This window comes from Suricata suricatta, chromosome 17 (assembly GCF_006229205.1).
Source record: "Suricata suricatta isolate VVHF042 chromosome 17, meerkat_22Aug2017_6uvM2_HiC, whole genome shotgun sequence".
In the NCBI taxonomy this organism is placed as follows: domain Eukaryota; kingdom Metazoa; phylum Chordata; class Mammalia; order Carnivora; family Herpestidae; genus Suricata; species Suricata suricatta.
In genome coordinates, this window is record NC_043716.1 from 42,442,233 (window position 1) to 42,456,352 (window position 14,120).

The window sequence follows — 14,120 nt, forward strand, 5'->3', positions numbered from 1 at the left end:
TTCTGCTCAGGTCATGATCTCACAGTTTGTGGGTTTGAGCCCTGCGTCAAGCTCTGTGCTGACCACTAGCTCAGAGCCTGGAGCCTGCTTCCGATTCTGTGTCTCTTTCTCTCTCCCCCTCTCCTGTTCATGCTCTGTCTCTCAAAAATAAATAAAATGTAAAAAGAAAACTTTTTTATTAGAAAAAAAAAGGAATAAAAATACACAGGCCACTTTCCCAGGGCTACTAATTCAGAAAATCTGGGAGTGGGGCCTGGTGTTCTGTTTCAGTAGCCCTCCTGGTGGTTCTGCGGCTTACTCAAGTTTGAGAACCACTTACATGAGAAGTCATGTACCTATTCTGGCTTTTTTTTTTTTTTAATCCTTCTGGCTTATTAAGTTTGCAGTGAAGTCATCTCAGTTACTAAACGATTACGAATATTGCTTGGCCGGTATATTAAGAAAACCAAATATCTACCCACACAAAATGAAAATCTACTTTTGATCCATTTTCCAAGTTAAGTGATCAAAGGCTTCTGAGGTTCCCTCATAGCCACAAATTCCCATGGAAAACTAAAAGAAGTACTAGATCTAAATCCCAGGGAAAGAAACCCAACTAACAGGATACTTGGCAGGCATCTCAGAAAACCTTTTATTCACAGAAGAATATCGAAATTATTAGCATTACCATGCTATGGGAGAAGAATCTAGAATTTGCAACTTCACTATTTTGCCATTTAAAATGTTTTGAACATTAACAGTGTGGGGTTGAAGTACTTTACAAAACACTCCATCTTTGCCTCTGAGTCTTACATTCCTTAAATAACGTGCACTTTAAAAAAACATTACAGTGCATGACATCATAAAAGGGTTATGTGAACACACACTGAGTCCTTTTATGGTGAAATTTTGTAGGTACACTGTGTTTTATTTACTTCATGGTAACTGATGACTAAACATCTGATGGAAATGGAGGACTATGTGAAAATGAAATGAAAAGCTACATATCAAATCATATCTGTAATCCCCTTTCTCTTGGCCTCTGTAGTCTGAATTCTATAGTAAAAGCCATATAATGACCACTGGGATCAATTACAAGCAAGTTGTCTTGGAATTACATTATGTTCATTTTTCACACCGATGTGAGGACATGCTGTGCAAAAAACCATCTAATGCTCATTGAAAATAATTTCTATTTGGTTTTGTAACATATTTCTTGAAACATCTACTTCTAATATTTTTTTGTTTGACTAAAGCACACAGGTGGTTTTAAATGCTCGTGATTAGGGTTATCTATTTGTTAAATAAAATTTTAAGGGGTGCCTGGGTGGCCCAGTCGGTTAAGTGTCTGACTCTTGGTTTTGGCTTAGGTCATGATCTCACAGTTTATGTGTTTGAGCCCCACATGGGGCTCCATGCTGATGGTGCAGAGCCTGCTTGGGATTCTCTCTTTCTGCCCCACCCCTGCTCACTCTCTCTCTCTTTCTCAAAAATAAATAAACTTAATTTTTCCTTAAATCTACTTGAGACTACCCAAGAATGGTTTGCAAGTGAAAAGAAAATTCTAGGTCAGGAGCATGATTGTGTTCCTTGTGATTGCTGCCATAGTGATGTCTCTCCAAACTTTTGCACAGAGAAGACATTTTCTGTCAGCTGTGCATTTTCTGGCAACACACTGGAGAATGCTCATAGAAGTGTTTAGAAAGCAACATTTAGAGAATTTAACAGCCTTCAGGCAAAATCTCCACAGTAAATTGTTCTTTATCAGTGTCCCTGAAAAGAACTTTGTAAGAAAAAAAAATTTCACAATTCATTGTTTTTTCTATTAGTTGGGGTTCCTGTGACTCATAAAATTGGCATAATTCTTTGGAGAGATCAGAGTGCTGAGTGTGTAAATACCATTCAGTGGCCAATGGAGACACTTTGTTAAGAAAAAGGAAAAATGTGGGGGGCAGGGTGGCTCAGTCGGTTAAGCCTCTGACTTCGGTTCAGTTCATGAACTCGCGTTTCGTTAGTTTGAGCCCTGCATCAGGCTCTGTGCTGACAGCTCAGAGCCTGGAGCCTTGCTTCAGATTCTATGTCTCCTCTGTCTGTTCCTTTCCTGCTCACACTCTCTCTCTCTCTCAAAAACAAACAAACAAACAAACAAAAAAGGAAAAATGTTAATGAATATATGCTAAACTTTGCTTTTGCTGAGCCTTATAATCCCTCACTGTGACAGAGGTTGCTAATTGTGTCCCCATATCTGTTTTTCCCTTCTCACATAATGTTAGAACTCCTAATTTCCAGTTGGACACATGGCTGCCTGGAATATGGACTATGTTTCCTAGCCTCTCTTGCAGCTGGGTATCCCATGTCCCATCTCAGAGATGTAAATGGAAGAGGTACACTTCAGTGTGGGCCACTTAAAGGAGGAAGCATGCCTTTCCTCTCCCCTTCCTTCTTCAGGTAGGCTGGAATGTGGAGATAATAGAATTTAAGCAGACATCACAGATCAAGATGGGACCTGAGAGACTGTAGTAGTTACCTATTGCTGCATAACAAATTACCCCACAATTTAGCAGCTTAAAACAACAAATACTATCTTGCAGTTTTTGTGGCATATCAGCTGGCTTCTCCCCAAGTGAGTAAACCAGGAGAGAGCCAGGAGGAAGCTGCAATATCTCTTATGACTTAGTTTTGTGGGTTTTTTTTTTCTTTTTGACAGAGAAAGACAGCTCGAGCAGGGGAGGGTCAGAGAGAGAGGGAGACACAGAATCTGAAGCAGGCTCCAGGGTCCGAGCTGTCAGCACAGAGTCCGACGCAGGGCCCAAACCCACAAACCGTGAGATCATGACCTGAGCTGAAGCCGGGCGCTCAATCGACTGAGCCACCCAGGCGCCCCTTATGACTTAGTTTTGTACGTGTCACATCAGCTCTTCTGCCATACTCTATTCATTGTAAGTAGCGGGCTACAACCAGTCCACATTCAGGAAGCGTGTACTAGATGCCCTTGTGGTAGATAAAATCATTGCCCTGCTCACCCCCCCTCCCAAAGACACCCATGTTCCAGTCCTCAGAACCAGCGAATATGTTACCTTACATGGAGTAAAGGATTTTGCTGATGCAATTAAAGGCCGAAACAGGAAAATTTCATGGATTATCTGGATAGCCTTAATACATTCTAAGTGTTTTTATAAGAGGGTCAGAGTGAGAATAGTAAATGTAATGATGGAAACAGGTCAGTGTGAGGTAGCCATGAGTCAAGGGATGCAGAAGCCTCTAGAAGCGGAAAAAGGTAAGAAACATTTTCCTTTAGAGCCTCTAGAAATGCAGCCTTTGATTTTAGCCCTTATGGCCAACTTTGGACTTGTAACCTCCAGAAATGAAATAAATTGTATAAGCCACTAAATTTGTAGTGATTTGTTACAGTAATAAGAAACTAATACACCAAGAATTTGTGGACATATTTTAAAACTGCCACGTCCACCCTCTGGTCACAAATTTTTTTACAGCCCCCTCACTTCCAACATGTGCTCACCCTTCCCAAGACCCCAGGTCTTATCTGACTAGAGCATTCACTCAGAGTCCAGAGTCTTGTCCTCTAAATAGGTCCTGGGGCGGATGAGTCTTTGTGGATATAGTTCCTTACATTCAGCCACTTGGGGATAGTACCTCTTAATCTGAAGTCCTGTGAACTAAAGGAAAAAGCTATATGCTCTCTTCCTGCAACAACCAATGTAAAATGATGGAATGGATAGGGTAACTGCTACATTCCTGTCCCAACAGGTAGAAACAGGTGGTTTGCAGAAGCCCCTGGTCCATGGCAATTCTGAAAGTCACTTGGGTACAGGCTGGCAGTTCCAAACGAAAGGCCTGGGAATAATTCTCCATGGATTTTGGTTCTATCTTCTAGGCTTTTGGTTTTACCCTCTAAACCATCTTTTTTTCCCTTAAAGGGAGCATATATTCACATCAAAATAGTTTTCTGGGCCTGCTTCCTGCTTATAGAACTTGAAGGTCCAAAGGCCTCTTTTCCTTTTCATGCTTTGACTCCTTCAGCCCAAGCTGGTGGTGTTTCTGACAATTATAATACACTAAAAAAAATTACGAATCTCTGGCAAATCTTACTGGGTTTCAGTCCATAAGATAAAAGCCCTACCCATAAATATCTTTGAGCTAAGTCTTTACGTTGGGCTTCTGCAGAAGAACAAAAGCCTGAAGCTTCTTAGAAGCCATATTTTTTGAGTGAGGGGATCCAAGAAGCATAACCCTAAAAATCTTTAGAGTCTTTTGCCTGTGATAGCTCCCTTAAGCCACCACTGGAATAAACGCCAGTAGAGTAGTAAAATAGAAGACTGTGTCCTTGCAACTATGGTTAGCAATATTCACCCTTGAGTGACTATCTCTGAACCTCTCCACTGTGAGAAATAAAATTCTGTCTTGCTTAGGTCACTTATTCAGGGATTTTCTGTTAGGTAAAAGAATCTAAACCTAACTACTATACTCTTGGTGCTATTTGGGGACGGTCTGTGAAACTAATACGGTTTCATCTATAGATGAAACTAACTCATCAATAGATTCAGTATCAACAAACTACACAAGTGCTCAAGACTTGTGAAGCATCCACAACCTGGTGATCAGCACACAGACTGAAACCATTATAATCTGTTCAAGTGAGAAGTTGATGCTTAATGAATAGATGGAAAATGGGCTGAGCCCAGTTACAGGTGACTGTAAACAGTGTGTGTGGGTAGGTGGAGAAGTAGGGATTGGAGGGTGGTGTGTTTCCAAAGCTAAAAGACATGGTCTCAGCACTCATTACTTACAGACGACTGAAGGAGATAAACCACATACATGTAAAGTACTAAAGAATGCCTACACATTAGGATTTAACATAAATGGGCACAAGTATCTCTCAAGGAATGAACATTTTAACATTTATTGAGCACTGCATATACATTTTTGAATTATCACAATCCTGAACGAATGAGAAAATTGAGGCTTAGAGAGCTTAGTTTGCCCCACTGCATACAGTAAATAATTAGGATAATTGACCCAATAATTGAATTTAGATAGTTCCGCCCCTAAAGACCACGCTGCTCATCACAGTGTTAACAACGGAGAGCTCAGGTTGGCCCAATTAATGTGAATAAATTTAGCTTTATGAAACTTTACCTTTATACTTCAAATTATGGGCTTTGGGGGGGGATATTTGCCAAATGCTCTCCGCTCGACAGATCATTTACAACTGTACTGTGGCAAAAACCTTAAAAATGATTAATTTCACTGACTTGGATCCGTACAACGTTTTAGTGACATGATAATTGGGGAAAGCCATGAAAAATCGCTCTTTTACCATTATCATTTCATCTGCAGGATGCGCGCGCGCGCGCACACACACACACACACACACACACACACACACACGAAACTGTTCTTCAAAGAAAAACAAAGCACCACTTCGCAAAGTAAGGGTTAGTCCTCTGAAGGGCAGCCTGGAACAGACTTCAGCAGTCAGGACAAGGAGCGTTGCGCTGCCGTTTGTTACAGAGCAGTAGAAACCAAGAGGGATGGAATGTTTAGAAGAGAAGGCAGGAAGTATTCCAAGGGTGGATACAAGAGAAACCCGAAAAGTGGTCAGACAGACTAGGGCGGGACATTGCACTAGGAAAGAACAGAGCAGCAGGAAGGGTAGGGAGTGCAGGATGGAGGGCGAAACCCAGGTGGAAGGAACGCCGTCACTGGCGTGCAGGCGGTCGATCCGGGCCGGGTGAGGTCACAGGCCCTTGTGATGTGGGGTGGGGCAGCGGGGCCGCAGCGCTGTCCAGTCGGCGCGGAAGCGACGGCGAGCAAAGGCGGTCCCCGCTGCCCGGGAGCCCTGGCGCGGTGCCGGTGGCGGCGACGGCGTCCGCAGCGAGAGGGGCCGCCCGAATCCCGCACGCTACCACGGCAGGCTGTTCGGTGGGCGGAGCGTCGGCCTCGGTCAGGTGACCTGGGGGCGGGGCCTCGCCGCGTGGGATCCTGGGAAGGTCACGCAGCGAGAGCGCCGGCCCAAGCGGGGAGCTGAGGGGTCTGGTGCTAGGACCTTCCGATCCCGTAGGATTAGGGCTTCGGCCCGTGAGGCGGCAGGAAGGGGAGACCCTTGGGAGCCCGAGGGGGTCCACGATGGGACCGCTTCCCAAGGGACAGAAGTGGAGAGGCGAGGCTTGTTGAGAAGAGAAGGAAAAGCCGCTGGGGCCGAGGGACGAGAGTGCAACACGGTGTGCGAGAGACAAATTAGAACAATTATGGAGATGACGAAGGTTCCAGAAGGGGCAGCGATGTGACTGGGCAGGCCCGACACTAAAGAGGCAGAGGGGTGATGGGGCTGGATCCAGTGGTGTCTCAGAAATGGTGGTGGTTCTAGAAGGGTGGATGGAGGTCGTTGTGGTTGGGAAGCTTCCCTGCTTCTTGAGCAAACCCTTCACCCTGTAGTAGAGAAGTTTAACGTGTTTGCAGGTCTATCATTTCTTCCCCAGAGGTCTAAACGAGCAGGGCCTGCTGGAATGTTCCACAGCACAGGCTCTTCCATGAAGTGGAAGTTCACTCAGTATGAGTAGTTTGGTAGTGGGGCCGGTTATGTGTGAACGTTAAAGGTAAAAGCTACAGTGAAGAAGTGTATGCAGTTGCTGTTAACGGACGTTTGCGGTTAGCGCAGCAAGGCGAGTGCGGCTAGTGAGCGAGTGAGGGGGCGGCTTGTGAGGGAAGCCAAATGGAAGGAAAGAGCTTTAGAAAGGACTTTGCAGAAGGGTGTCACCCTTGGGAGATGAGACGGAAGCAGCTGGTTAGTGGAGGTGGTGGTAACTCACCAAGTGAGAAAGTACCGTTGTGGAAGCGCAAGGTCAACATCAGAGCACTCAAAACAAAATGGATTCTCCGTGTTTAGGCCTAGCTGTGCCTCTTGGTTTACCAAGAAAGCAGTGTAAATTTAGTGAAACTGTCCCTGGATTTGGGAATCAGAGACCTGAATTTTGCTACTATTTTGTTTACCTTGTGTGAACAAATCACAATCTTTCTGTGTCTCAGCTACCTTATATATAATTAAGGTATTAGACCAAAAAGATTTCTTTTGTTGTTGTTGCTTGTTTATTTTTGAGAGAGAAAGAGAGACAGTACAGTGGGGCAGGGGCAGAGAGAGAATCTGAAGCAGCCTCCAGGCTCTTAATTGTCAACAGAACCTGATGCCCGGCTCCAACCCACGGACCTGACCATAAGATCATGAGCGGAGCTGAAGTCAGAAGCTTAACTGACTGAGCCCGAGTCATCCCTGACCAGAAAGATATCTAAAATCATTCTAGCTCTTTTGTGGATTCTATGATTTCATGAACAATAAGCAATCCTCCCCAACTCCATTTACTCATTTTAAAGTTTGTTTATGTAAATTTCAATATAGTTAACATAAAGTGTTAGTTTTAGGGTACAGTATTCAACGATGGTATACATTATTCACTGCTCATCATAAGTGTACTGTTAATCCCTTCACCTATTTGGCCCATTCCCCCACCCACCTCCCTCTTGTAACCATTAGTTTATATTCTATAAAGAGTCTGTTTCTTGATTTGTCTCTTTTACCCCCTTTGTTTCTTAGATTCTACATCAGTGAAATCATGTGGTATCTGTTTTCTTTTGACTCATTTCACTTATCATTATACCCTCTAGTTCCATCTATGCTGTTGCAAATGGCAAGATTATTCGTTCTTTTTTATGGCTGAGTAATATTTCAGTGTGTGTGTGTGTGTGTGTGTGTGTGTGTGTGTATCACCTTTTTATCCATCCATCAGTGGATAGATGGACTGCTAATACTTGGGCTGCCTCCCAAATTTGGCTATTGTAGATAATGCTGCTGTAAACATAGGGGTGTATATATCTTAAAATTTTTTTTTAATGTTTATTTATTTTTGAGAGAGAGAGACAGAGTGTGAACAGGGGAGGGGCAGAGAGAAAGGGAGACACAGAATCTGAAGTAGGTTCCAGGCTCTGAGCTGTCAGCACAGAGCCTAATGTGGGACTTGAACCCACAAACCACAAGAGCATGACCTGAGCCAAAGTTGGTTGCTTAACTAAGCCACCCAGGTGCACCCCAAAATCTTTTTGAATTCGTGTTTTTGTATGATTTGGGTAAATATCCAATAGTATGGTACTGGATCATAGAGTAATTATGTTTTTAACCTTTTGAGGAACCTCTGTACTGTTTTCCACAGTGGCTGTACCAGCTTGCATTCCCACTACCAGTGCACAAGGATTCCTTTTTCTCTATATGCTCACCAACATTAGTTTCTTGTGTGTTTGAATTTACCCATTCTGACAGGTGTGAGGTGATATCTCGTGCTTTTGATTTGTATTTCCTTGTGATGAGTGATGTTGAGCATCTTTTCATGTCTGTTTGCCATCTGTATGCCTTCCTCTCTAATTTTAACATATCTGTTAAATGATAAAATTTTGAAAATTCTATACTCTACCAAGGAATGGAAAACCCTTTAGTAATATGATAGCTTGATCTACATAGGGACTGAGTCAGTCATGATACTTTAAACAATACTTGTGATGGCATCAGACGGTTTTGAATTTCCTCACTTCTTTTTGGTAGTCTTCGATGAATCAGATAGTGACCGCCAAGACTTAAGGGAAAATGAGAAAAGACAGTGTGTATCTGGGAGTGTGGTGGGCAGAACACAGGTACGGCTGGTGGTGGCTGTTTTCTCTGTCACTCTCCTAGTACCGCTGGGACCAGAGGGTGAGTAGATGACTTCTTCTTGATCCTCATAGGTGCTTCTAGACATTTCTTCATTCCATTCTCAAAATGCTTAGTTTTGCATCTCACATTATCAGATTATGCCACCCACTACCACTCCTTGTTGCTTTAGTTAAATTTCAGCCCCTGGCTTTCTGCTGCTCTAACTCTACTCCTGTCATGATTCTTGTGATTTTAGCAGTCATGTAGATGATCCTTCCAGTACTCTGATCTCTCAGTTCCTGTCTTCCTACAATTATTTAACCTTTCCTCAGTCACTTGTTCCCTTTTTTACATTCTCAATCTTGTATTACCAATAATTGCAACCCCGTTGTCTTAGTAGTCCCCCCCCCTTTATTCTCATTAGTACCCCTTTAGTTTGATTTCCATGGTTTCAGTTACCCATGGTCAACTGTGGTTCAGCAGATGTTCTTCCTGACCTATCATCAGGTCAGGAGTAGCCTAACACTATGTCACAATGCTTGTGTCATTCATCTTACTTCATTGCATCACATAGGCCTTTTATCATCTCACATCATCACAAGAAGTGTGAGTACAGTACAATAAGATATTTTGAGAGAGTCCTCATTCACATAACTTTTACTATAGCATATTGTTATAGTTAAAAAAATTTTTTTTTATGTTTCATTTTTGAGAGAGAGATCTCGAGTGGGAGAAGGGCAGAGAGAGGGGGAGACACAGAATTAGAAGGAGGTTCCGGGCTCTGAGCTATCAGCACAGAGTCCAGTATGGGGCTCGAACTCCCGAGCTGTGAGATCATGACCTGAGCTGAAGTCAGACGCTTAACCGACTGAGCCACCCGTGTGCCCCTTTTATAATTTATTATTAATTGTTAATTTCTTACTGTGCCTCATTTCGAAATGAAAGTTTATCATAGGTATGTGTGTTTGGGTAAAAACAATACATACTGGGTTTGGTACTCTATAGTTTCAGGCTTCTACTGGGGGTCTTGGAACAGATCCCCATGTATAAGGTGGGGAATACTGTGTATCCCACTCTCCAGCCGTCACATTCCTGTCTTTCAAGCTCACTGTGACTCTGATAATCCTTGGACCCCACCAGGATCTTCAATCTAAATTTTTTTTTTTAATGTTACTCACCCTCCCTCATACTTATTTCCCAGCCTCCTATTCAGTTCGTTACATGGTCAATAATTAAAACCACTCCCTTGCATTTCCCTCCAGTTCCCTTATCACATTTTCAGTTCATTTTACTTTCTTGGCTAAATCATAATCCTAGATTAAATCTAGATCTCTGATTTAGTGCCGGCATTTCTGCATTGAACAGAGCTAGAGGGAAAAAAAAACACAACCATGCTTCCTGGTTTTCACTTTAAATTCATGATCCCTTCCTCAAGGGGCCCTTGATGCTGCCAGGTTGCCCTTGAGCTATTAATTCTTTCATTCTCCTAGATGAGTGTTTTACAACAACACCTTTGTCCTGAAACCTCTGGGATCTCCTCTCACATCCTTATTCTCTTTTGATTATGTTGCTTTCTGTTTCACTAAGAAAACTAGAGCAATCAGGGGCAGCTGGCTGGCTCAGTTGGTGGAGCATGTAACTCTTGATGTAAGGGTTGTGGGTTCAAGTCCCACACTGGGTGTGGAGCATACTTAAAATAAAAGTTAAATATGTATATGTATACATATATATCATATATATGTAAAGAAATATAATCTATAATAAAAGAAATATATATATAGCAAAAGAAAACGAAAGCAATCACATGATTTCCACAATCCTCCACAACCACATCTACTTACTTGGTCTTTATGTCGTTAATCCCAGTTACTCTGCCATGTTTCCTATTACTTAGGAATAGTTAGTACTTGCTAATTAGATAATAGAATTACTTAGTATATTCTTAGCTAAGGACAGACCCTGCCATTGTACCCTAAATCTCCTCTCCTTTATTCTACTTGAGAATATTGTTTTAATAACTCTCCCCTCTTATGTGATCAATTTTTGCTCTTCTACTAGATTATTCTTACCAGCAAATGAACATGCCTTTATTTTCCCTCATCTTAAACCCTCATAACCCCTTTGCCCCTCAGCTACTACCTCGTTTCTTTTCCCCTTGATAGCATACTTTTTGAAAGAGTCCTCTCTTCTGTCTCAATTTTCTTTCCTCCATTCTCTCTTGAACTCACTCCAAGGACATTATTTCCTTACCTTACTACCCAAATGGTTCCTCTTAGGGTCGTTGGTGTCCTCCAACGGAAACGATTAGGTGGGAAAACCTAATCAGCCATTCACTATTCCTCGTACTTCACCTACTGGCAGTGTTTGTCACAGCTGGTTACTCATTCTTCTTTTTTTGAAATTTATTTTGAGAGACAGAAAGAGGAAGAAGGGGAGGGGCAGAGAGAGAGGGAAAGAGAGAATCCTAAGTAGGCTCTGCACTGTCAATGCCGAGCTGGATGAGGGGCTTGACCTCATAAACCTTTGATATCATGACCTGAGCCAAAATCAAGAGTTAGATCCTTAACCAACTGAGCCACCCAGGCACCCTGATGCTCATTCTTCTTTTGAAGTACTTTTTTTCACTTGGCTTTTAGGAATCTAGACCCACCTGATTTTCCTCCTTGTAACAACTAGAGTGATCTTTTCAGAAAGGATTTTACATCATATCATTTCTCTCCTCAAAACACTCTCATGGCTTCCCATCTCAGAGCATAATCCTGAGCTTATACAATGATTTAGGGGCCCTCTCTGGCCCCCCCTCCCTTGACCCCTCTGATCCCCCTTTCTCCTTCTTTTACTTTGCTTTTCCTGCTTCAGCTTTATGGGCCTTCCCACTATTCCTTGAACAATGAAGCTCCTTCTTACTTCTGAGCCTATGTACTTGCTTTTCTCTGGCTGAAATGCTTTTCCCCTGAGATTCATTGGCTTCCTACTTTCATTCCTTCAGATCTGTATGCCCAAGTCTCCCTCTCAGTAAGGTCTTTCTTGGCTACCCTGTCTGTTCCCTGCTTCTCTTCCCCAACACCGTACTCTGTATTCCTCTCCCCTACTTTACACATTTCCCCCCATTAGTCCTTATCACAGATAACATATTTTACTTATTTACCTATTTTATTGTTTCTCCTCAATTAGAATGTAAGCTCCATGAGGAGCAGGATTTATTTTTTCCTGTTTTTTTCACTGCTGTATCCCCAGAGCCTAGAGGAGAGTCTAGTACATAGTAAGCATGCAGTTTATATGTGTTGAATTCATGAATGGAGAGATGAATTGGTAGATTGGAGAAGAGGGATACATTTGTTTCGGTTTGTCCTTACAAGTTCATATATGTGTCAAAGGATTGAAATTGTTGAGAATTCTTTTGTCAGATTTCTGGAAGAGACTTCCTACTCCTATTTTTTCTCTGAGCTTGGAGAGGGTTATGTAGTATTTGATTCATCCAACAGAGTAAAACCAGACACCTTTTTGGTAGGTCAAAAAATTATGAAACAATTCTTCCTTTCACAGTTTACTTAAATAAAGCTGACTGTGCTTAATTAAGTACTTCAATAACTTAAGAAGCTCTTGGTGAATAAATTCTATAGGGAGGAAATGCCTTCCTTCCTTCCTTAGCCCCTCTCTTTCTTTCTCCCTCCCTTCTTTCCTTCCTCTGTTTTATACATACAGCATTTTGCTTGTTTTTGTGAGAAATAATTCAAAGAATAATAAGATGCCAATCCATTCCTTTCAGTCCACCCATGAAATTTAGGTTATAGTTGATATAGGAGATGTGTATGTGATAAATAAAAATATAAGGCAAATGATTAATGCCAGTTGAATAGTGAAGACAGTAACAATGATGAAGACCATACTATACCAAGTAGTTTCGAGGTAAAGACTGAACTCATTAAAGAAGATCTAGAAGAGGTTACACAGAGTGGGCTGCTGGGGGAAACCTGCATAGCCATCTAATGTCTTCTGAGATGGGTATTTGTCACATGGTTTCATTTTATTTTTAACATGTTCTGAGTTCCAGGAATGTTGGTTGGTCATATCATATTCAACAGTAATTAGTATAACATTACAGAAATAAATGATTTAAAAATATTAATACTTATAGTTAATCTTCATGACATGAAAATGACACTGATTAGGGTGCCTAGGTGGCTCAGTCGGTTGAGCATCCGGCTTCGGCTCAGGTCATGATCTCGCGGTTTGTGGGTTCAGGCCCCTCATCAGGCTCTGTGCTGATAGATAGCTCAGAGCCTGGGGGCCTGTCTTCAGATTCTGTGTCTCCCCCTCTTTCTGACCCTCCCCTGCTCATGCTGTCTCTCTCTCTTTCAAAAATAAATAAAACATTAAAAAAATAAATAAAAATGAAACTGATAATTGTAACAATGTACTATAACTAGCCATGTAATAAATAGCACATCCAGTGTAACTCATATGTGAGTAAAAACTGAAAATGTGGGGAATTTATAAAATTTTTTGGTATGTGATGTGGAAATCTTTGGTCTAAAACAGACTAAGGCAAGCATCTTTTGTTTGCAATAGTATTTTTTCAAGAGGCAGTGTTACAGGATGCTGAAGACCGTGGGCTCTTGAGTTAGGCTGCCTGAACTTCAAATTTTGACTCCTCTGTTTGTTGGCTGTGTAATCTTGGACAACTTGATCTGAGTCTTTATTTTCCTCATTGGTAAAATAAAGATAATGATAATTTCTTAATAGATACCTAAAATAATTTATGTTAAAGTGTTTATCGTAATGACTAGTATATAGTAAGTATTTAATAACATTGGTAATTGCTGCCATGTTAGTAGTTCTGTTTCCCTGGGTTTATTTGAATAAATAAATATAACTGGATTTATCTGCTTTTTATGTCATTTGTTTTGTGTTTCTCTACCTCTTATACTACAGAAAGTAAATTTAAGGGGCTGGATGATCTTCTGTGAATTATAACTGCTTTTTCTAGCCTTTGTACACATGTATGGCTTGGGGAATATCTATTTGGTATTATACTGTGTTACATTACAGGAATAACTTCAGGTGGGTAAATATAATTACTTAAGTCTCTTAAACAGGCATATTATTTTTTCTTAACTTTTTTTTTTGGCAGGAAATCCATTTGTGCTCATTCATACTTGTTCATCAAGGCCTTTGAATCCTCAAGGGCAGAATTTACCTCTAAACTGAAAAATGGAAACTAAAGTACCTTTATTCTGCCAGGTATTTTTTCAAAACAGTTTCTAAAGTCTCCTTTTTTTAAAAAAAATTAGTTTACATTAAAAAATAGTTTATATGATCTCATATCCATAATCTGTAAGCAGATTCATAAGGAAATATAGTTACAGGATCCTTTAATAACTAAGGTGGCTTTTTGAGGTCTTTTAGTGGGCATTTATTGAACTTCATTCCAGCAACCTGTGTA

The 14,120-nt window shown here is 41.4% G+C and overlaps 1 protein-coding gene across 1 annotated transcript in view; it reads left to right on the top strand.

The window, feature by feature from the left end:
* Positions 1-5,917: 5,917 nt before the first annotated feature.
* EFCAB13 (EF-hand calcium binding domain 13) overlaps positions 5,918-14,120 on the top strand; it is a 125,225-nt gene continuing 117,022 nt past the window's right edge. Inside the window, exons 1-2 of the mRNA XM_029927959.1 lie at positions 5,918-5,948; positions 13,809-13,918. Coding sequence (XP_029783819.1) covers positions 13,889-13,918 — 30 coding nt within the window. The 5' untranslated portion in view covers positions 5,918-5,948; positions 13,809-13,888. The remainder of the gene's footprint in view (positions 5,949-13,808; positions 13,919-14,120) is intronic.